This window comes from Chamaea fasciata, unplaced genomic scaffold, assembly GCF_029207755.1.
Source record: "Chamaea fasciata isolate MVZ Bird 193981 ecotype frontalis unplaced genomic scaffold, bChaFas1.0.hap1 SCAF_5, whole genome shotgun sequence".
NCBI lineage: Eukaryota > Metazoa > Chordata > Aves > Passeriformes > Sylviidae > Chamaea > Chamaea fasciata.
In genome coordinates this window covers 58,642,872-58,664,350 of record NW_027094090.1, presented here as the reverse complement: position 1 = coordinate 58,664,350, position 21,479 = coordinate 58,642,872, and the positions used below count along the sequence as shown (strand labels likewise).

At 47.0% G+C, this 21,479-nt stretch overlaps 1 protein-coding gene across 3 annotated transcripts; it reads right to left on the bottom strand.

Annotated features, from left to right (window-relative positions):
* Positions 1 to 251: 251 nt before the first annotated feature.
* Positions 252 to 19,908, bottom strand: SINHCAF (SIN3-HDAC complex associated factor). Of its 3 annotated transcripts, none has more exons than XM_066183877.1 (6): positions 19,843 to 19,908; positions 7,889 to 8,036; positions 6,184 to 6,283; positions 5,181 to 5,307; positions 3,670 to 3,820; positions 252 to 2,799 (listed from the first exon to the last, which is right to left on the bottom strand). In XM_066183877.1, the coding sequence occupies exons 2-6, from the start codon at positions 8,014 to 8,016 to the stop codon at positions 2,637 to 2,639; spliced, it is 669 nt and encodes a 222-aa protein (XP_066039974.1). In that variant the 5' UTR covers positions 8,017 to 8,036; positions 19,843 to 19,908; the 3' UTR covers positions 252 to 2,636. The 3 variants fall into 3 exon arrangements, with proteins under 3 accessions (XP_066039974.1, XP_066039976.1, XP_066039975.1); XM_066183879.1 differs by lacking the exon at positions 19,843 to 19,908 and adding an exon at positions 18,142 to 18,248; XM_066183878.1 differs by lacking the exon at positions 19,843 to 19,908 and adding an exon at positions 8,207 to 8,217.
* Positions 19,909 to 21,479: the final 1,571 nt, after the last annotated feature.

The window sequence follows — 21,479 nt, the reverse complement described above, 5'->3', positions numbered from 1 at the left end:
CTGACACATGCAGTGCCAGGGGAAAGCTCTGTGATTCTGCCCTGAGACAGCTGTCTGTCATAACAAACAGCACCTCCTTCCCTTGCTCTGCCTGTCCTTCCAAATTAAATAGGAAGTGAATTACCTCACTCCCTCCCTTAAAAAAAGGCTTGGTCTTGTTCAAATAGAAACATGGGTTGCCTGGGCTGGGTTCAACACTAAATCGAATTAACAGAAGAACAGAGGTGAAATAAACACAGGAGAAGTTGTTTATTTTCTAAATAAGTCTAAATTTATTCATTACCCTAGTAAAAACAAAGTTTGGATTACAAGTGTCTGAACAGTATAAAAGTACAAAACAGGTTCCATAGATTTCTAATACATTAATACAAAGTGCATGACTACTCATTTTGCATTACTACCAGGAATGGAAGAGGTGGGAGGGAATAGGGGAAGCAGTTGGTGGTTGAAATCTAGCAATAAATAAATAAATACAGAAGAGATGATCCGTATCAGAGCACATCCTACCACCAACACTGCAGCCTTCTTAGGTGTACAGAATTACTGATGCTGAAAACACAAATTCACATGAAATAGGTGTCTGCAAACACAGCGAGGACTCTTGCTCAAGCCCTTATTAGACATGACCAACCTAGTTATGCCTTTATACAATCAAGTATCCATTATATCTACGACTGGACTCATTGGGCTTAGGTCTTTTCCAACCTGAAAGATTCTATTTGGTTGAGAATAAAAGCAAGGTAAGCAGCTTCGTCCTCCCTTAAGAACCTCAGAGTTTAGGAAAAGCAAAATGAGTCCAAGGAAAACTCTAAGCTGTAAGGCTGTGATAGGTCAAAGCCCTGTTTCCCCTGATTTTCTTTCTCTCCAGAGGTTGGCTGACCCAACAGGAGAGGAAAAAAGAAAGAAAAAAAAAGCTTTGAGGGTAGAGGCTCCTCTTAAAACTGCATATCTTTCCCTATCTATATTTTCATTTGCTAAGTATTCCCATTTCAGGAACTGAGACAATATGGAAATCCAGTCCTAAACCCTACCCACCACAGTATTATGCCAATGACTCTCACAAAAAAGGAAGGCTTAGAATCATAGAATACGCTGAGTTGAAGGCCCTACATAGGACACCCCAAGAATCACATCGTGTAGAAATCCATTGTAGGATATCCCAAAAGAGCAATAGTTTAAAAAAAAAAAAGTCCTCCCTCCCCCTAAAACCAGGAAAAAAACCCCAAAAACCAACCAAACAAAAAGCAGAATTCCCAACTCACACAAGTTAAACCTTCATAAAAGGAACATGAAGCAACTGGGAGCTAAAACTGCAGCACAATCTTCCAGGAAGCTGCTTCCACCCTACAGGCAAAGCAGGGTTTGAAGGAAGGTCACAATGATTTGCACATGAGTTTGCCTGGGAATCTGTGGAGAAAGTATTATCTTTTGATCACATATGCAAACAGAGCTGCTGCCTTGATTCAGCACAGCACCATTCTTAGTAGAACTTTTCAGATTCAGTATTCACAAAAGTGTTGATCTGGCAGTTGCTTAAACAAACAAATGAAAAAAAGAAAAAAACCAACAAAACCCAAACACTGAGAAGCAGTGCAGGGGAAGCGTTTCAAAACAGTTATTGTGAATCCAGACCCCAGGCTGCAACCAGATTATATCCCTGGACCAGAGCCTGATTTGCTTAGCAAGGGGTTTGGTTCTTTGTCAGGTCCAGAATCAGGAGTCGTCTTGTTTATGGTCACATTTCAGCTGCACTGGGCCAACAGAGAGCAGTGACTCAGTTCTGGCTGTCATCTACACCTGACTTGGGCATCAAGATGTTTCTTGGTCCATCTCTAACCACCAGGGGTTACTACACCAAGCCCAGGGTGCCTGCTGCTGGCTTAAAACAAAGTAACCTCCCATTTTGCTATGTTCAGTTCTTAGGTAAATCTTAGTCCTGAGCTAAGGTGGAGAGCTCTCCCACCCCTTCTCAAGAGCACTTTTATCCTGGAGGCCTTCTCAGATAGCTACCACTTGATGCAGAGATGTCTGCAGATTATCAGTCTGTGTCACATGGGAGAGATGAAATATTTGTCTTTTTTATGTCAGTAGTATAGGGTGAAATTGCCACACCTTTAAAAATATATATTTATATAACTAGAGAGGTGATCTGTAACATTTCTATGTATTAGTTAATCTTCATTCATTAGTTCATTTCATACATGTCTAAGAATGAAATATCTTCTTGGGAATTTAGGAAGTTTACCAACCAACTTTTAAAGAAAAAAAAAAAAAAAGAACAAAAGCCTTACAACCACTGCTTCTTTCAGTACAGAAACATGAACTACATATACTTTAATATACAAACCCCATCCTCATATTCACTTGGGAAGTGAGTGTGGGCAAAAATTAGACAACCTTGCAGCAGCATTCAGCTTTGCCAAGTGTTCCATAGCATCTTAAATATTATGTACAGTCTTTCTGAAAGGATACAAACTGGCTTCAGAGTTTGTGGAATTGTAGCAGTAAAACCCAAAACAGTTCTAGGGAATAGTCTTTTGGCAGCATAGCAGGTGTCCAAAGTGAACAGTCACTTTTCTAGTATTTTTCCAGAGAATAAGAGGATCTGTATAACCTTCTTCAGCTATCCAAGGAAGTCACCACTCCTCTTGGGTGGAGATTGCTGGAGACTGGGGTCCTTCTTGTTCTGGCTTTTCAGTGGCAGACTTTTTATTGCTACAACAAGGTTTGAAGAGATGAGTGTCTATGAGGACTTCTCCAAAACGCCCTTTGTAAATAATTCCACAGCAGACCTTTTGCCTGGAAGAAATGGCAGGGAGACGGATACTTTGTTTAGAATATACAGGATCTACAAACATGCAAAAAGTAAGTCTGACCCCAGACACTACTTTACTGAGCCTCCAGCCCACAGGACAGGGGCAAAAAGACTGCTCACAAACAGAAAACAAGTCTGTCAAAATCCACAACAGGTCTTTGGGGAAAAAAAATCCCAACCAACCAAACGAAAAAAAGACAAGAAAAACCCCAAACATGTCTATACAAAACCAAGTCTCCCACTTTGCTTCCCAGAGAAGTTTCAGACACAACCATCTGGGCTGAACTAACCTTGGCTACAATGCACTTGCAAACATTATTTGAGAGGAGGCAGCAAAGTCACAACAATTTCAATTGAGCAATTAGCTAAACAAGGGATTACTGTGTCACAACACGCAATAAAAGATAACAAGCTCGTCAGCTCCCAGAAAACCTTGTGGTTTTCCTCCCACTGCAGGAATTTATTTTTTTTTCCAAATGACTACCATCACAGGTCAACCAAATCAAATGCGTGTTTTGCTGGCAAGCTGAGAGCACTCTTGTATGCAGCAACACATCATATCTACAGGGCATAGTTTTAAGAAGAGATAATGACAGACAGCAATATAATCTGCTATTCCCCAAACCAGCAAAAATATTTCCCAGCAGCTGCCTTAGTATTTAGGGAACTGCATGGAGATAGGGGAAAACATCTTAAATACAAGGCATTTCTTTCCAAGCTTGGACAGACAGGTGTTGTATAATGCCCTGTGACTTAAATGATATCCTTATACCAAACAAAGATGAAGAGGCAGAATCGAGCAGCATGTATGCAAAGTGAGCTTGCTGCCTGCACAGAGCTCTGTTACTCTTTACCTTTTCCAGTATGTGAGATCTAGGAAGGAGAACACTGGTGTCCTGCTGGCCCCAGCGCTGAGCTCTGTGTCAGAGCCATCATCAGACTGGTTACTGTAACAGGGCGACTGAGCTGGGGAGGCACTCGAGGTCGTGCTGTGGGCATCAGAATCTGCACGGCAAAGAAGATATGCAAGGATCAGGACATGCATCCAGCAACTTACCCTCCTCCTGACTTGTGTAGAGGGGACAGACACAGATGTGTTTTAATTAACAAGAAAAACCTAACAATGACGACCCGTTTATTTCACTTGTTCCTGCCTGTTTCAATATAGAGTGTCAAGATTTATGAAACAGACTTCAGAAGTGGATGGAATTGTTGTACACGAGGGATTGGAAAGAAGTTCAGGATCTGGCTCTTAAACCCACAGAGCGTGAAATTTCATGCTCTGAAATCACTGGGAGATCCTTCAAGACAGAGGAAATCTGTGCTCCAGGCTTTCTCTCTCACTGTATATTTTCTTTCTCACCCTTTCAGGTAAAGTGCTGCAAAGTTCTTCCCAATAGTGCATTATATACATATACATATACATACATATATATATATATTTTTTTTTCCTCACTATGTGTTAGGTAGTATTGAGCTTTTGCTGGATCAAGACTAGGAACTACAGACTCAGTGCAGACACACACTTTAACGGTGTCTACTCTCCCACCTCTCAGCTGCCATCTCTAGCAGCTACAGTAACACAATTAGATTAACTACAGTGCCTTGAATGAGGAGATAAAAGCTCATAGGGTCAGGGCCTTTACTGATTCTTTGGAGAATTCTCCTCCTGACTAGGTAGGATAATTGAGAGAGACCAAGTCAGCAACACTTAAGAAGCTGGAAGGTTTGCTTTAGAAGAAAAGCCTTAAGTGCTGACACACATTTAGAGCATAACTGGCAGAAGGTTTTGTTGGAAAGCTATGAATCCAGATTTATTTGGAGAGTCCATGTACTACTACTGGAAAGAAATGACTGAGACTGGCAGAGGGAGGTATAAGGAAACATGGCAGGAATTTAAGGGAGGGGTGTAAATCTACGTTAAAAAAGTATGTATGGAAGAAAAAGACTGTCATGCTTTTTGGGAAAAGAGAGGTGAAAATGGCCATAGCACATTACTGAAAGCAGGAAGAAGCCCCTTCCATCTTTAGGTTCACTGAGATCTTTGCCCAAGATATTCTTTCTAGGGATATGTCATTTAAGTGTGGGACACAAGCTACAACTGCCTGCACCTTCCAGCCGGACTCCCCACGCCCCCTTGCCACTTCCCTACCTCTGTCTTGCAGCCCACGCTGCACACAAGCTCTTCCTTCTCATTCCAAACCTTCCCCAAGCTCTCAGAGGATGAGAGGTTGTGAAAACAGGGAGAGCCCAAATGTGTGAGTGCACAACCAAATCTAGAGGGTGATTCAGCTTGGCCAGTTAACAGTGAGCTGTGCTAGGGGAGGCTGAAGTTTATCTCCAAAATCTCTTTGGATCCACTTACTGTGCCGCTTAAATTCCTTTTGCAGTTTGCTGATTTGATTGCTCTTTATTCTGCTTCCAGACAGAGTTTTCATTTTCTTTGGTTTCAATGTTGTTTTAAGGCTGGGTCCAGCCCTGGCATCTACCACCTAGAACAGAGAAAATGCATGTCTGAATACTTGCGCATCATGACCTGATACTGCCCCAGTCAAGACACAGGTACTGACTCAGCTGAAGGGTGTTCAAAACCCCCTTAGTTAATCCAAGGCAGTTATGTGCACTCACACTCTTATATTTTATTTAAATCTGACTAAATCTTCCCATTTTTGATACATTCAGTTTAGAACCAAATAATTGTTTAAGCTAACAATACAGGTCCAGTTAAGAGTGTCTGCCAAACATTTGCCCTGGAGGGTTTTTTTTTGTTCTTTTTTAATCATAAATGTAACTTTTGAGTAAAGCTAGTGGTAGTAATAACCACAGTTCTGGCTCCCATTACTATCAAGGCATCCTGGATAAAGATTATTATATACACAAGGAATCCTGATCATCCTCCCAGCCCTAGGCCTGAATTGAATTAGACCTATCAAAACAGAATATATGAGTGAAAATAGCTGCAAGATATTAGTCATTGTAATTATCTGATTGAATGAGATTGATTTATGTATTGCTTGAGCAAATCACTTTGCTTGGGAAAAAAAAAGTAACCAATTTTGGATAAAGGCCAAACTTGAATTTTTTTTTTTTTTTGAATGTCATAAGAGACTTTTGGACAAAGTTATGAGCTTGTGAAAACAAGGAATTACAAGGTAAATCAGTCTGTGACTGCATCTCAGGCTTGCATAATCACCATTTGCACATAAGCAGGTAGGAGTCACATAGTAGTAAATACTCCAGGAAGGATTTAAAGGTGCTGAGTGTGGAAAGGGAGAGTGTGGGTGAAAGAGCAAACCCCAAACCCCTGCCAGCACCTCCGCTCTCTAGAAAGAGTTAGTTTTGGGGTGGAAGAGAAATGAATTACTAACGTGATTCCAGTTTTTTTTGGAACCTGCTGGTAATTTTTTCCATCTTTTCACCAGAAGAACACAGGCATTGCAAATATCTCCTGAGCGAGCCTCATGGAGCCTGGCAAAAACAAAAGCAAAGGTCACTTAACAGCAGCTAATAAAAGCACACCCCTACTTGTTAACAGCAAGAAGTGTAAAAATTGATAAGTAAGAAGGGTTCTGAAATTCTGCCTTTCTGGAATTACAATTCATCTGGGATGCTCAAACAGAGCCATTTAAAGACCAGGTCTCACTTTCAAAAAGCATTCTAACACACAGAAATAAAAGGTGTCGCACAATCTGCCTCCAGAGGGGCACTGAAAACAAAAGTCCCATCACCTGCAGGTGTTGGAAATTTTTTCCCTCAAAACCAAGACAATTGCAGTGGATTGGATAGTTTGGAGCAGGAGAAATAATCACGTTATTCAAACATACGCTTGGGAACAAACATCAAAAGCTTACTCAGGTCTTAACTTTCTCACAGAGCTTCAAGGATGAGTAACAAACATCACCTAACACACTCCCACACGAGCCCAGGATAAGGTTTCAGAAACAGCAGGCACTGGAATGACAGCACTACTTGCTCCCCCTAACAAGCTTTCTTCAGGAATCATCTCTACTGCTAATCCATGCTAAAAGAAATATAACAGGGAAACATTCTAGAATTTTTCTGCTATTTAAATAGGAAGACTTTGGATCATTTAAAGATGAATGAGGCAGGCTCAGGAAACCATTATTTGCCCAGTGTTTAGTCTGCATTTTTACCTTGGCAAACATATTTCAGACAGCGCAATAACAACAGTCCTGGTAAACTGCAAGCTGCTTTATTGCAGTTAAAAACAACCACCAAAAAAAAGGCAATGGATCTGCACACAGCCTTTGGCTGCCAAGGACAGTAGTCAAGAAATATGATAAGGAAAACTGTCACCACCAGACTTGTGTACAAAAAATCCAAGGTAAATACAAAGCACTCTAAAGTTCACTACATGAAAAGAGTGTTTCTGGAAAAAGTGGGGAAAATTTGTGAATTTTATACAAAATTTCAAAGCTCTTCAAAAGTATTCAAAAAATTGAAATATCACAAGAAATCTCTAGTATTTACAGTTTTATTTATCAATGCTTTTAAGTAATGCTACCTAACCGGAAAGCTAATCACTTTCCAAGAGAGTGGTTTTCTAATGAGAAATTTTAATAACATATTGCTATGTCCTATTTGAACAAAGACACCAATATTTTTAATAGGGTACTCTGCATGAAACCTGTGGAAACTGCTAAATATTTACTCATCAAGTTTTATCTAACATTCTGAAATCTTTAGAGCCACTGAAAGCACCCATGAATCTGTGGAGTTCATTATTTTATGTAGGTGTTTACACCTCTATGGAACCAGCAAAAAACGCACAGTCTGAGAGAAGTCTAAAATCCCTGCTCCTTTTTTTGTTACGAATTACCAGCTCTCCCCTGGCAGTGACAGCAGATTGAAAATCAAATGATACCACACACAGCAGCAGAGGCTCCAGTCCCTCCTGGTCTGCCCAGGAAAGCTTTGAGGAAGCTGAAGCATTTTCCCACCACTCCCCTCTGCTAACCTAATCTTTCAGGCTTTCAGAGCAAGCAGGACAGTACATCAGGTTTGCAGCTTAGAGATCAATGCAAGAACTGCTGACTAAAGTGGGAATCTTACCCAAAACAATTCTGGAAATCCTTTTCATAACGTTTGCTGTCAGTGAAACGAGAACTGGAAGATTTAGCTCTGCAAATACAGCAGCCCTCTATACTCCGGTACATCTTCGGTTTGTGAAAGCCAAACATCTTTTCCTCCCAGCTGTACCCTGTGAAAACAAACAGAAACTGGTGTTAATTATCACTGCTAGATAATGAAAGAAAAAACTGCTAGATTAGGGCATCGTTGTTTTATCCCACATTGCCTCAGAAGAACAAATGCACCTAGAATGCAGTTGTTAAAAATTATATAATAAATAGCTGGAATATTAAGCAATACCCAGCAGGTCACATAACAAGCTCATTTACTGCACAAATCTACTCCAAGGGCACATCTACAACAGCACAACCCAGATGTGTGAATGCAGCCAACCTGGCCAATGGAAGCCCTGTGCATGTGGCAAAACAGGCTGCAGGACAGGCCATGTGAACCTGCCCAAGCCCATGGATAAGGAGTTGGCAGCTGAACTCTGGGTCACTGAATTACTTCATCATCACCACCACCAGTGCTGGTTGGGAACACCCCTGGCAAACTTTGCTGAGAGTGAGTAGGAGTCATTTTAAATGAGCTGCAGTCATACCCTCAGGCTGTAGGGCAGACATACCTGAAAAGCTGCTCTAAAAACAGCAAGGTAGGGGAGTCCCACCCAGCCCTCAATGGCCCTGTCTGCACTGCAGGACCTGGGAGCACTTCTCTGTTCTCAGGGCCTGGGTGAGCATCCCAGCCTCATGTCAGCACATGCTCTGTTCTTGCCCTCCTGCCTTCCCCACCCTGCTTTCCATGGGAAGGAAACCTAGGCAGGAAAGAAAGGGCCAGGGAGCAGGACCCTGGGGCACAACTCAGCATGTGTCTACCACACACCCTCGCCGGTAAGGATGGAACTCCACTCACAGGGAAGTCGCTGCTTTGTAACCACCAGCTCTGCAAACCTGGCACCAGCCCACAAAGCCAATAACACCCTCCTGCTCTCAGAGATCTGCCTGTTCTCTTCAGTACACCAAGGCTGGGATTTGCTATCAGAGCAGGTATCATACAGCGGAGCCGTTTTCCAGGCAGAAACTTTCGAGTTAGTTACTGCAGCCACCATGACAAAGAGCCTTTCACCACACGCTGACCCCCCACCAAACCAGTTCTCCCCTAAGCTGGTTGTTCCCCAGTGCAGACTCCTGTTAGGCACAGTCTGAGACGCTGTCAGAGCAAACAGGGTTCCCACAGCACTTCAAAAACCCAAACCAACAACCGGGCAAAGCTGCTGCTGCTCTCCTGGCGCCGGGCCTGGACACACAGCAAGTCCTCACAGGCCACACAGCATCTAATAACACAGGCAGGGCTGTTCCAAGACGTTCTCTTTTGAACAGCCCCTGGTGCAAGGTTTGCCTCAACCACCTGCTGCAAGGAGCGAGCAGCCACCTCTGCTGCTCACCACACACCACGGGCTCAGAGAGGGGACAGACCTCTGGCTGCAGGAAGCTCCAGGAGAAGAGGGTCCCACTGCTTTAAAAAAAACCCTAAAATTGGATGGAGCCATGCAAATAACACAGCGTTTCCCTCTCCTTCCTTAACAAAGGCCAAGCTGCTGAATTCTGTAAGAAGTTAACAAAAAACTACTGAATGACCCAGCAGCTCAGGAAGGACTTTCAACAGAGGAGCAACTCCATCCCTTGTGGGGTAAGTGTGGTGAGGGGGAACTCTCAGTCGCTTCTCAGTCCCAAGTATTACCAGGTCTCAGTAATCCACCTCAGGTTACTGGTTAACGTTTGTGGCATTAGGTCCCCAGATCTTCCACCTTCAGAAAGGTAAGGGCTATAATCCTTTTACCCTCCAGTGGTACAGAGAAAAAAAAAATCTGAAATCTTTCATCTACACTGCCAGGACTTGCCACATCATTATGGCAATAAAATATTTTGAAAGGCAGGTTCAGGTGAGGTCAGAAACATGCTTCCACAAAACGACCATACCCAGAGTCACACTCACCTGACCGACAGGGAGATGATGTGCAACAGGAAAAGATCCCGCGCATTTCTGCGGGACCACAGCAAATGCTAGGGAACCATCCAAGTCCTGCCACAGTCCTACACAGAGGGGAAAATACATCCCCCCCACCCCAGGGGGGAAGATCAAGAGTACAGGAACATGGCAAAATAAACATGCAGTTTCCCAGGTTCCTGAGAACAAGAGAAAAGTAAAAAATTGTATCAAATACTGTTGGCTAAGACTCTGACACAAATTCCATCGAGGAACCAGTTTCCAGCTGAAAGTGTACATGTTTGCATTTCAGTCTAGCATATAGGAGACCACTTGGTGCCCACTGAGGTTGTGGCTCTTTGCAATTACTACTGAACCAACATTTAGGAAGACTCAACTCTCCATAAAGCTTGTCTTGACCTTGTAGAGCCTGTTGATGGCAAGGGATTGCTTAAGCTGAATCCTAAGGAGATCCTCCAGGCCCAGGAGAGAGATGGAGGGGATAAGTCTTTCCTTCCCACCAGTCCCAGCTCATACTGTGTTCCATAGTCTGGAAGTGCTGAATTCCTTTCTTCACATTTACAGCACAAGGAGGTCACCTAGGGCTATGTTCTCCCACGGCTAACTTGTGCAAATATCCAGCAAAGTCACCCCAAATGGTGCCAGGCTTTTTAGGAGACACACTGCTCCCTGTATTAGTACAGCATTGGCCTGAAGGCCAGGAGCAGATCTAGTAAGTAAAAAAAGGTATCCAAGCAGTGACCTGCTGAACAGGCTCATTGAGGGATGGTTACTCTGAACTACTCTCAGCCTCTGCTGGAGGTGTAGCAAATGAATGCACACCCAAAACAGGTAAATATTCCCGACCTGTCAAGAAAATAAACAACAGAGTATCTAGGCAAACACTCCGAGTATTTAGTTTCTTAGCACCCGATGTGCTCCTTCAAGAGATGCTCTTGGGGATATTGCTGGACAAGCCTCTGGAGATGCAACAGTGTGCTCACCTGGGAATTTTCAACTTCCAAGCAGCAATTTTAGATATTGTTTGACTACTCCAACGTTAAATCTGTGGTCTGGCACTTTTCTTAAAAAGTCTTTTCTCTAATTTCTTTAGAGATTCGAAGACTAATTGCAGACACAAAGTTCATCAGTGCTGCCAAACTTAAGCAGCAAGAAAATCTCGACTGCTATGTGGCAAGAAAGAACTATCAACAATGTAGTTTACTTTATAATATTTCTTCCAGCAATACAGACAATGATAAGATGATCTCTGTCACCAGCTGTTATTTGTACCACAGCAGAATAAGATGCATGTTTTACAATCGATGTTCTGGCAAAGACTGGAAAACACACATATTCTGAAAATATTTTGGCTTGCATCATGGCTGCCATTCTCACAGGAGCAGCTTTTCAACACCACCCTACAACAGAAGGGAAACTAGTGCCATCTGTTTCCCACTTGATGAATGGTCAGCAATGGTATTACCACACATCATGCCTGAATGGGGAAGAGTTAGTAGCAAAACCACAAGTTAAACAGATTTCTCTGACAACTGCATCCACGTGCAGTTATAAATGGAAGGCATCAGTCCAGTTACACATTTAATCCCAAACAGTTGTCATTTGACCATTATACACTAAATATTCTGTCAGCTGGAGGGCTTAATAGCTAATATGCACGTAGAAGTAAATATCACTGTGCCCTTTAAAAGGTTTAACTTGAAAGCTTTGCAATTTAGATCTCGAATTAGAACCAGGATGCCGGCTGCCCTAACACCTGAATCGTAGCTGTGGAACTTTAACCATGTGAAATTTGGGACAGAATAAAAAAGATGGGAAGTAGAAACTAAGTAACTTGTCTAAAAGTTAAAAAGCGTTACACAACATAACTCTGCCAAATCTAAGCGCGTTGTTAATGCTATTTAACTTTGTTATTATTTGCCAAATTTAAGCATGTTTTTAAAATGTATCAGCAGTTGCGATACATTTTCACAGAAGTGAAAGGGACAGATCTCCAAAAATAAAGAACCAGGAACCTTAGCAGAGTGTTATTTGTCGTTCTGCAGAAATGAAGATTTATCTGCACTAGTTAGAAAGCAGTATTCACCCAAGCCTGGGGAAAAGTGATCCTCCTCGCTCCCTGGTGCCCCTCTCCACAGCTTCTCCCTGCAGAAGTTGCTATTCCCTCAAGTTCTGCTTTATACAACTGCTTTAGCAACTTAAATGTACTCAGAAAAGTCTCCAGGAAAATGCTCTCGCCATTCTTCTGCCCTTTCACTTTTGAAAAAGCAGCATCAAAAACAGAAACTTGTCTTGCAAAAGAGAATGGTTAAGTCAGGAAGAGTCAGGAAGACAAAAGTAGTGAAAAAAAAAATCCCCACACCCTGCTTATTACCTTTGTGGAAGGCTGGTACAAAGAAGCATGTGTGTGAAAATGGTTTCATGTTTTTGTTACCTGCCAGGACTAGAATTTGGTGCTTAGTTTTCTTTGCAAAATTTAATTTGATGATCTAAATGAAAAGGAAGCACTGCTTCAGACGCTCATTAAGTTTTCAAGTTAGGGAAGACCTTCTGAACTCTTTCAGATCTTAAAGTAAGCTAAGCCACTTTCATTTGCTTTGCCAGATTCCTTTTGCATTCTTTCTGATCACCCAAGAAGAATGAAAACCTTTTATATTAGAAAGGGCAGAATTCCTAGAAGACAGGCATGTCTCCTTTGTAACACAATTACCAGGCCACTGGGAAGGAACATGCTCACCTGCTTCTTGCAAAGCTGAAAGAGAAACATTCCCTGGAGTTATGGGAGAGCAGAGGCATGCCAGTCCAAATACTCAGTATCCTCCTCTCCTCGCTCTGACTTGGGATCATTCACCCTTTGGGCAACCCAGAACTCCCAGTACCTTTGTCAGAGAGAACAACGATTTGATTCTCCTTTCTCTGTACACAACAGTCTTGGCACAGCCTCCCTGAAGCTGGGCTAAAGAAAAATACCATCTACCTACATATGTTGATGCAGCCGGTTCCTGTCAGTGAAAATCTCACAATTGTCATCCCTACAGCATTTCATTGGAACTTAGAAACACAGCCGAAATTTCCCCCCCCCCCCCCCCTTTTAAAGGGAAGAAAATGGATGCCTTAACATAGAAAGAACATAGGTGCTGTAGGCTTTTGCATCTGCAAGAGTATACACCCAGGCACATGCACACACATGAAAACTGCTTCCAGTGCCATCTACAGTGCCAGAAGCAGAGTTGCTTGTCTCACAATAAATTCTTGGGCCAATCCCCCTGCTGAAATAAACTGCAATAGCTCTACTGAAAATCAACTGTGAGACAGAGAATTGTACATCAACAGAGAGACTGATCTGTATCAGAGACTCAACATAAACATACCTCCCCTGAGTTTACAGGCTGTTGCAAAAAACCCTTGGAAGAGAAGTTAAAACTGGATTCCTCAAAAAGAGAACATTTGAACATGCACAGAGCCAGAATACTCCAAGGATGTTAAGAGACCAATCTAATTGGAGTTGTCTGAAAATGCAACTTCAGTATCTGCAAAATTATTTTTTTACCCTCATCTCTCCCTATAGTTTAAAACAGAGGTACTAATAACTAACCATAACCTTGCAATTGTGCATATTGTACACTGTACACTTCTGGTCCCCTGGATCCTCAGATTTTCCTTCCACTTTCCTTCCTCTCACCACCCAAAACAATTTTACTTGGAGGAAAGCTGTATTTGGCTATTACAGCCCAGGAACATCCGAATGTCACAGCATGCTGTGGAGCTGTCACTTGAGGAGTTGAGCTAAACAGAAAAAGGTGAAAACTACATCTTCAGGAATCTTTCCTCTGAGAAAATAAGTAACTCACTCTTTTGCTGAAGATGTCCACAGCTACTGTTGTGTGCTCAGTGCTCAAGTGAAATCTCAGCACAGCCAGTGCACCTAGCAGCAACTACTAAGCACTTATCAAAGATCAAACTGGACATTTCTTTCCCATGTTTGAGTCTCCATGGCATCCTGGCTGGAACAAGCTGCTCCTAGTTACATTTTCAGAAGCAGTCAAGTCATAAAGGAGCCCACTCACCTGTTGGATGTTCCCTGGGAAGGGAGTTCCTATCTCATTTAAGCTAGAGCTAAAAGGCTGTGCCACGTGGGTGTTCCTCTGAACTGCCATGTGGTTAGTGCTCCAGAAGGGATAGGCCAAAGCATGAAAACAATAATCAGTAAGATTTGCATAAGGGGAAAAAAAGTTCCAAACCTGTCCCACCTGCAGACATTCCATCTTGAAAGATGACTTCCCTGTGCCTGAAACTCTTATTGCATAACTAACACCACGCTCAGCCTGAGAATGAGCCCAGCAAGGAAAACTGAGATGTTCTCAAACATGTGCTCGAGTACAGTCTGCAATGCTTATCTGAGTGCAGTCACTACAGCTGTTGTGATGCTGTCTGCAAGTACCTGCTACTGAAAAAGCATCACAGCCACTTGAGACCGTGAGACACTGAAGTTTTGGGTTGTGTTTTCTCGCTGGGTTCTTTTATGTTGTTTTTAAAGAGGGTAACATACCTGGATGGGGACTCGAACAGGAGGAGCAGTAATTATTTGGCAGAACAGCCCAAGTGACTTCTTTAAAAAGGATACATTTCCATGTCCTTAGCCAGCATTACTGGTCATTTCACTTGGACTTTGGACCGAGCACATTCTACAGAAATGCAAAGGCTTAAGTTGTGAAATGGAGTCCTGCCCGGGCAATTTTCAAGTCCCAGCTCACCGGCTCCTTTGTGTTACAAAGCAAGTGCTACAGGGGGTGTAAGAATGAAGCTGATTGTCAAGTAAGACCCTGTGGATGTTGTTCATGTCATTATGAAAGAGGTACAAGGCATCAGGTGTTAAGAATCAATGCAGAGTTAGCTAACACAGAAAGAGTTGTTCAGCACAAGTGAGACAACAAACCGTCAGTTTTAACTTTATTTTTAGCCTCTGTGAATTTATCAGCTGTTTTAACATCTACAAAGAAGTCAGTGATATTTTCTTCTTAAAGGAAGACTGAATACATAGGCAATTAGCTCCTTTTAGAGAATGAAGTGAGAAGGAATTTTTCCCAGAGGCTCTGGCACTCAATTCCACCTACTTTCAGTGGGAGTTGGATGTTGCATGCCTGTGGGTGTGTTTGAAAATCCCGACTTGTTACTTGCTGCTTCTCTACCAGGAACCAGAGATCCCAAAAGAACAAAAGTTCACCTGTGTACCAAAGGAGCTGAGTGTCCAGTGGTACCAGCAGAAAGGTTTCCAGTTCACTGTCTGTCCCTATGATGCAGAATTTGTGCAATCCTTTACTTTAAAAAGCTGTAAACTACACAGCGGATCTGACTGCGTGCAGACTGCTAACAAGGGGGTGCACACGCCCTACACAGGGCTGCCAAAAACAGTCTCAGCTTTGGAAGCAAGCACACAACAGTAAAGGAGTTTGCTGAGGAACCATCACCCTCAGCGACTGCCTTGTCCGAAGAGTGCAACACTTGCGTGCACGGCTGTCAGCCTGCCACCTTCCTAAGCACAAAACCGAAACTCAAAGTAAAAAAGAGCACCGCAGGCTGTGCTCAGGCACAACCGCTGCTGTTGCAGTTGTGGGCTCAATGCAGGACGCTGGGCTTTCTCCAGCCACGAGGGGAGGATGGCAGGGCCCGGCCTCCAGCCCAGACACGTGTTCAGGGCACAGCGGCGGGCAGCATCCTGCATCAGCCGCCTGCATCGGCTGCCTGCACAGCCACAGCGCCGGGGGGCAGCTCCCGAGTTTTTTGCAACTGTAATATTCATTGAATAATTTAGGTCCGAAGGACGGGTCATCAGTCGGGGACAAGGCTCTCTGCAGGATGAACCGGGGCCGTTCCCGCCAGGAAAGCGCCGCTGGGGGGGCTCCGGGGCAGGCGGGATTCAGCCCTGCTCGCTGCGTGCGGGCCCGAATAAACAACAGGTTAGGCAGGTCCCTTTAAATCCCTTCGGCTACACGCATCCGGACAGGGGGGTACGGGAGGAGACGGCAACTTTTATCTCTCCAAAGTGAGAGCGCAACGGGGAGCACTTCCCTGGCTCAAGACTGCGACTTCAACACAAAACAAAAACCCTCCAAACCCTAAACAGCAGCGCTAACAAACGCCCAAAAAGGCAGAGCTCGGTCGCGCCGGTCCCGCCGGGCACCGCGTGGCCCCGGGCACGGCCCCGCTCCCCCCGTTACCGCCGGCGGCCGGGCGGGCGGCGGCGCCGGGAACAAAGACCCCCCCGGGGCACACGACCTACTTTCGCGGGCGGCCCCGCCGGTCAGGTGGAGCCGCGGGAGCGCACACGCGGGTGGCCGCAGCCCCCCCGCCCCGCGCGGGGCTGCCAAGCGCTCAACTCGCCGAAAGACGAGTAAAATTAAAAATAAATTACAAGAGCACAGGAAGGGGAAGGCGGCGCGCCAGGGAGGAAAGCCCCGAGCGCGGAGGTGGGCGCTGCGAGGCGGCCCCCGCGCTGCAAACGCCGCCCCACCACGCGGTCGCGGAGCAGCCGCCCCATCCGGCGCGGGGGGAAGCGGGGATGGAGCCGCGGCCGCACCGCCGAGGACCCGGACCCCCGTTCCGGCACGGTGACGGCCGTGCCCCGCCGTCCCCCTGATCTCCCCCCCCCGCCCCGCGCCGGTTCCTCATGGCTCGGCCCTGACGTAATTCAAACATGGCAACAGTTTCACTTCAAAGGGCTGTCGCAGACCTCCCGGCAACGCGGGCACGCGGCGGCGGGGGCGACCAGGGCCCCCAGACCCCGGGGCAGCCCCGGGGCGGCCGGCGGGGCCTGTCCCCCCGCCCGCCCCAGCGCCGTGCGCGCAGCGCGGTGCCGTGCGGAGCGCGCGTGCATCCAAAGTTTCACCACCCCTCCAAACTCCTCCAAAACCGGCAGGCAGCCCCTAAAAAACACCGTCCCGTGCACGACAAGTGTCACCCCACCGACACCCGCCACCCCGGGCCGAGCCCCCGCCGGACGCGGACGAGAGCTTTCCCCCGGCGCGCCGGGGAGCCGCGCCGCCCGCAGCACATGCGAGCCCTTTGTTTTCCCTGCAGCCGGGCGCTGCCTACGTGCCGCGCCAGGGGCACGCCGGCCGCCCCGCGCCGCACAGCCCTGCAGAGCCCCGAGTTAAAACTTGCTGGAGCCGGGCGCGGGCACACGCCAGCAGCAGGAACGGGAGATGCCCGCACTGGCGCCGAGCTACGGGAGCGGCAGGACGCCATCGCCGCCCGCCGCACCGTCCCCACGCCGGCAACGCCGCGCACCGGGCCGGGGGCAGGACGGGGAAGGCCCCACGCCGCGACCTGTGCGACCGAGGGCACGTGTCCGCCAGCCCACGGCCGCACGTTGTGTCCCTCTCCAGCGTGCGCGGCCTCGGACCCCCCCGCAATTACTGATGATAACTGGAAACAATAAGAACTGCCCTCACTCTCCCCACGTGAAACACGGGGAGCGAGAGATGGCGGGCACTAGCGGGTCCCCCCTTCCGTCCGCCACGCCGCTGGCACCAACTTGTGCGCGGGCGCTACAGGTGTGCGCAGCGGGGCGCGCCGGGGCCGCACCTGCGGCACCCGCTCCGCACCGGCGGGGCCACGCCGCCCGCGTGGCGAGCCAGGGCAGCCGCGGCCCGGGAAAGGCGCCCTGCAGCCCGTCATCGCCAAGCAGCCCAGTTTTCCAAACCCGCTCCGCACCTTGGGACTGCTCTCGGAGTTAAATTATCGGGAACTAGCTACTCTTTCCTCCTACAGAGTTGGAGATTTAACCGTACTTTGCAATGAGGGAGCAGAAGTCAGAGTTCTAGGGATGGGTCCGCAACAATGCGGGAGGCGTTCCTCTCCGCTCGCACATCCTTTAAAACTCTACCAATTGAAGAAAAAACCGGGGGGAACGCCGCTCACAGAAGCCACGCGCTTGTCAAAGTGTTTCAAGGCGGCAAAGTCTTTTTGCCGCTGCAAAACTGCGGACAAACTCCGGGGAGTAACTTGTGAACAGAAACCACCGGCTGCTGGCGAGGAAAAAAAAGTAAATCCCAGCACAACCAAAAAAAGGAAACCCGCCAAGAGCAAACAAAACAAAAACCAACCAAACAAACAAACCCCCCGAACAACAAGAAACAAGCAGCCACAAAACTCAGTGTGAGCCCGCCGCTCCCTCTCGCCTGTCCCTTCGCTCCCTCCCGCCCGGAGAAAGGGAAGGCATCACTCACCGCCGCTGCGCCCACCAACACCCGTGCGGTGCGCGGCGCTCCCGCCGCTGCGCGCGCTCCCCGGCTCCCCGCGCTCTGCCGCCGGCGCGGGCGGGCGCGCGAGCCCGCGGCCCCCCCCCAACGCCCCGCCCAGCCCCGCCCCTCGGCCGCTCTGCGCACGCGCCGTTCCCACGGCTCCGTTCTCTTCAATCGAGCCCGGCCGGCGGCGCGCGCCCCATTGTCCTTTTAAGGCAGAAAGGGCCGCGCGGGAAGCGCGGGAGGGGGCGGCGCCCGCCCCGCCGGCGGAGGTGACTTCACGCACGCGGCGCGCGCCCCCGCCCCGGCCCCCCGCACCTGCCTCGCGCCGCCCCGCCCCGCCCGGCGCCGGAACAGCCCCCGCGGGACCGCCCCGCAAACAGCGCCGCAAGCACCGCGACAGCCCCCGAACACCGCCACAAACACAGCAACAGCCCCCGAACACGACCCTAAACATCACCGCAAACACAGCAACAGCCCCCGAACACGACCCTAAACATCACCGCAAACACAGCAACAGCCCCCGAACACAGCACAGCCCCCAAACATCACCACGAACACAGCAACAGCCCCCGAACACGACCCTAAACATCACCGCAAACACAGCAACAGCCCCCGAACACAGCACAGCCCCCAAACATCGCTGCAAACACAGCCCCTAAACATCACCGCAAACACAGCAACAGCCCCCAAACACAGCAACAGCCCCCAAACATCGCTGCAAACACAGCCCCTAAACATCACCACGAACACAGCAACAGCCCCCAAACATCACCGCAAACACAGCCCCCAAACAAACACAGCCCAGCCCCGCAGCATCACTGCAAACTCAGCCCCGAAACACAGCCCAGCCCCGCAATCTCGCCGCAACACAGCCCCGCCACACGATCCTACAGCCCCCGGTGACACACCGTGACTCGCTGTCCCCCCTCCCAGCGCGGCGCGTCCCGTCCCCACCGCGTGTGACGGCGCTTGTGGCCATCGCCGACTCTCCGCACAGAACCCCGCGGGTGGAGCATCGCGGCCCCCGCGAGTAACAGGGAAAGGTTTTTTTTTCCGCTCCGGGTTAATTTTAAAGCTCGTTTTCTAAAACGCTTTAAAAGTCATCAGTGGCTTATGTAATTTTTCCTGCAGCGTCACAATGAATGAATTAAAAAGTCGCGTCATTGCAACCTTTGGGTTCACGCTCTTTTGTGCAATTTTGGAAGAGCTGCTTCACCGGCTGGCAGGTTATGTTGAAATATATTTCCTTTGAAAACTGTGTCAGACGGATTAGCATGTGATATACAAGGTAACACCTAAGGAGTTATGACTTAGCACCATTGCAGCTTGTGACTGCAATAAAGCTGCGAGGTACTCCCTCCCGGGCTGGCATTTAAAGTAAGTCCAAATATGGATTGCCTTCTTTTGAACTACTTAAAAGTTTAAAAGTTTCCCACAGAATCAACTGCAGCTCAAGCACCACATGCAGGTATTGTTGAATACTCTAAAACACTGAAATAATGCCAATGAATATTTCTCTAACATTTTTTTCCCCTTACAATGACCTTTTCAGTCTAATCCTGATTCAGGCACAGAATTAACAACGCACCAAGACTTTTGCTGAAATGGTCCTTTTGCTTCCATCAACAGCACTAGCTCAGCTCTGGGAATTTTCAGAGAGCAGGACAAGCTACTTTTCCTTACCTTAGTCTAAGAATCTTACATCTTCTCTACTAGCTTGTAAATCCCTGGTGATTCTACTCCATCTCCTTACGCAGTGCTGCCAAACCAGTCAGTTTGGGCACAAAGCACAGGAGAACACCTCCCAAGGAACCCTCCAGGTCATCATTGGAGTTTTGAGGGGTTCCTTTTGAATGATCATTGAGTGCTGCCTTTGCTACCTGGGCTTCCTTCCAGACATAGACAAACCAAATCACATTCAACCTGTGAGCCACAGGTGTATCAAATGCTGAATAATTTCTCAAAATATTTTTTATAACTTTACCGCTTTTAACTGGTCTAGGGAACTCTATCAGCACTTTTGGTAACTTTTGTTTCCATATAATGTGTCTGATTTCATCTGCCTCTTTCTTTTTGCTTGGAGGGAGTGGTTCTCCCGGATTTTCTCCCATTATTTCCCCATTTCTTTATTCTAGCACACTTCTCAAGGCCCCTTGGTGACATTCCTTTTAGTCCAGCACCACCTAGTATAGCATTTAAATCCCCAAGTGACAGTGAAATGGCATTTCCAAGGAGAATTCCCTTAGCTGTCAAGCAGAACCTAGTGGGAAAAAATGGATTTCTCGGTGCCCAGCAGTTGCTGCCCTCATCACCACCATGCTGAATGTTTACAGCCCATCTCAGGGTGGGTTTGACGGCAAACAAACCAGGGCCAGGACAACGTCTCTGGTATTTATGTCACAGCTTTGGGCCCTTCCACTCCAAATCTCATGAGGACAGGTGTTGCTGTAACCTGGGGAGGATTTGAGTTTCCAAATTCTGTGCTGCTCCAGCCTGTGAACAGCTCAGTCATTCCTGTCCTCTCAGAGGAAAAAAACTCTTCTATCCATTGAATTCCAAATGACAACACAGAAATGCAGAGCATGGTCAAACCTGCAACCTTCATTTCTGAAACATCTCTGGTTCCCTTGAAGCGTTTGCTGATGACCTTTCAGGGCTATGCTGAAACTCGATAGTGGTTTTTCATTTTTGGCTGATAGCCAGCTTGCAAATAAATAAAAGGCACTTAAACACCTAATGAGCTTTTATCAAGGTTCCCCTAGCCCATTCCCCTCGAGCAAGCCACATGTGCTCTCCACAGCATCAGAGGGACACCTTGTCTGGCCTCACTGTTTGGAAAGAGGGTGATAAAAAATAGCCCCCAACTTGGGACAAACCTGGGGAGTTTAATTTGGAAAATGCAGATATCTGAAGAAATGCATCCATCTTTACACGACAGGTAAAGCCTCATTTCACGAGGTTCTGTTTTAAAAAAATGAGCATCTTCCTTTCCACTCAGAGCTTGGTATAAAGGAGGAATATGGGATTTCACAGAGATCCCAGGTGACCTGGAATATGAGCTTTAGACCAGAGGATTTATCCTCATCCAGATCAGTTCTAAAAAACATTTACTTTAAGAATGTGTGTGGAAAACTAATTGGACTCTTGCTGTGTTCCAGTTAAACTATCTGTACTCTTGATTATTTTATCTGGGAAGCTAAATCATGTCAATGGTGTAAAAATAAAGTGAACCATGAGGGCTTTTTAAACATAAAATATGCATGTATCATCAGTGCTGAGGCAGAGGTGCTAACATAGAAGAAAAGTAGGGCATTTGCCAG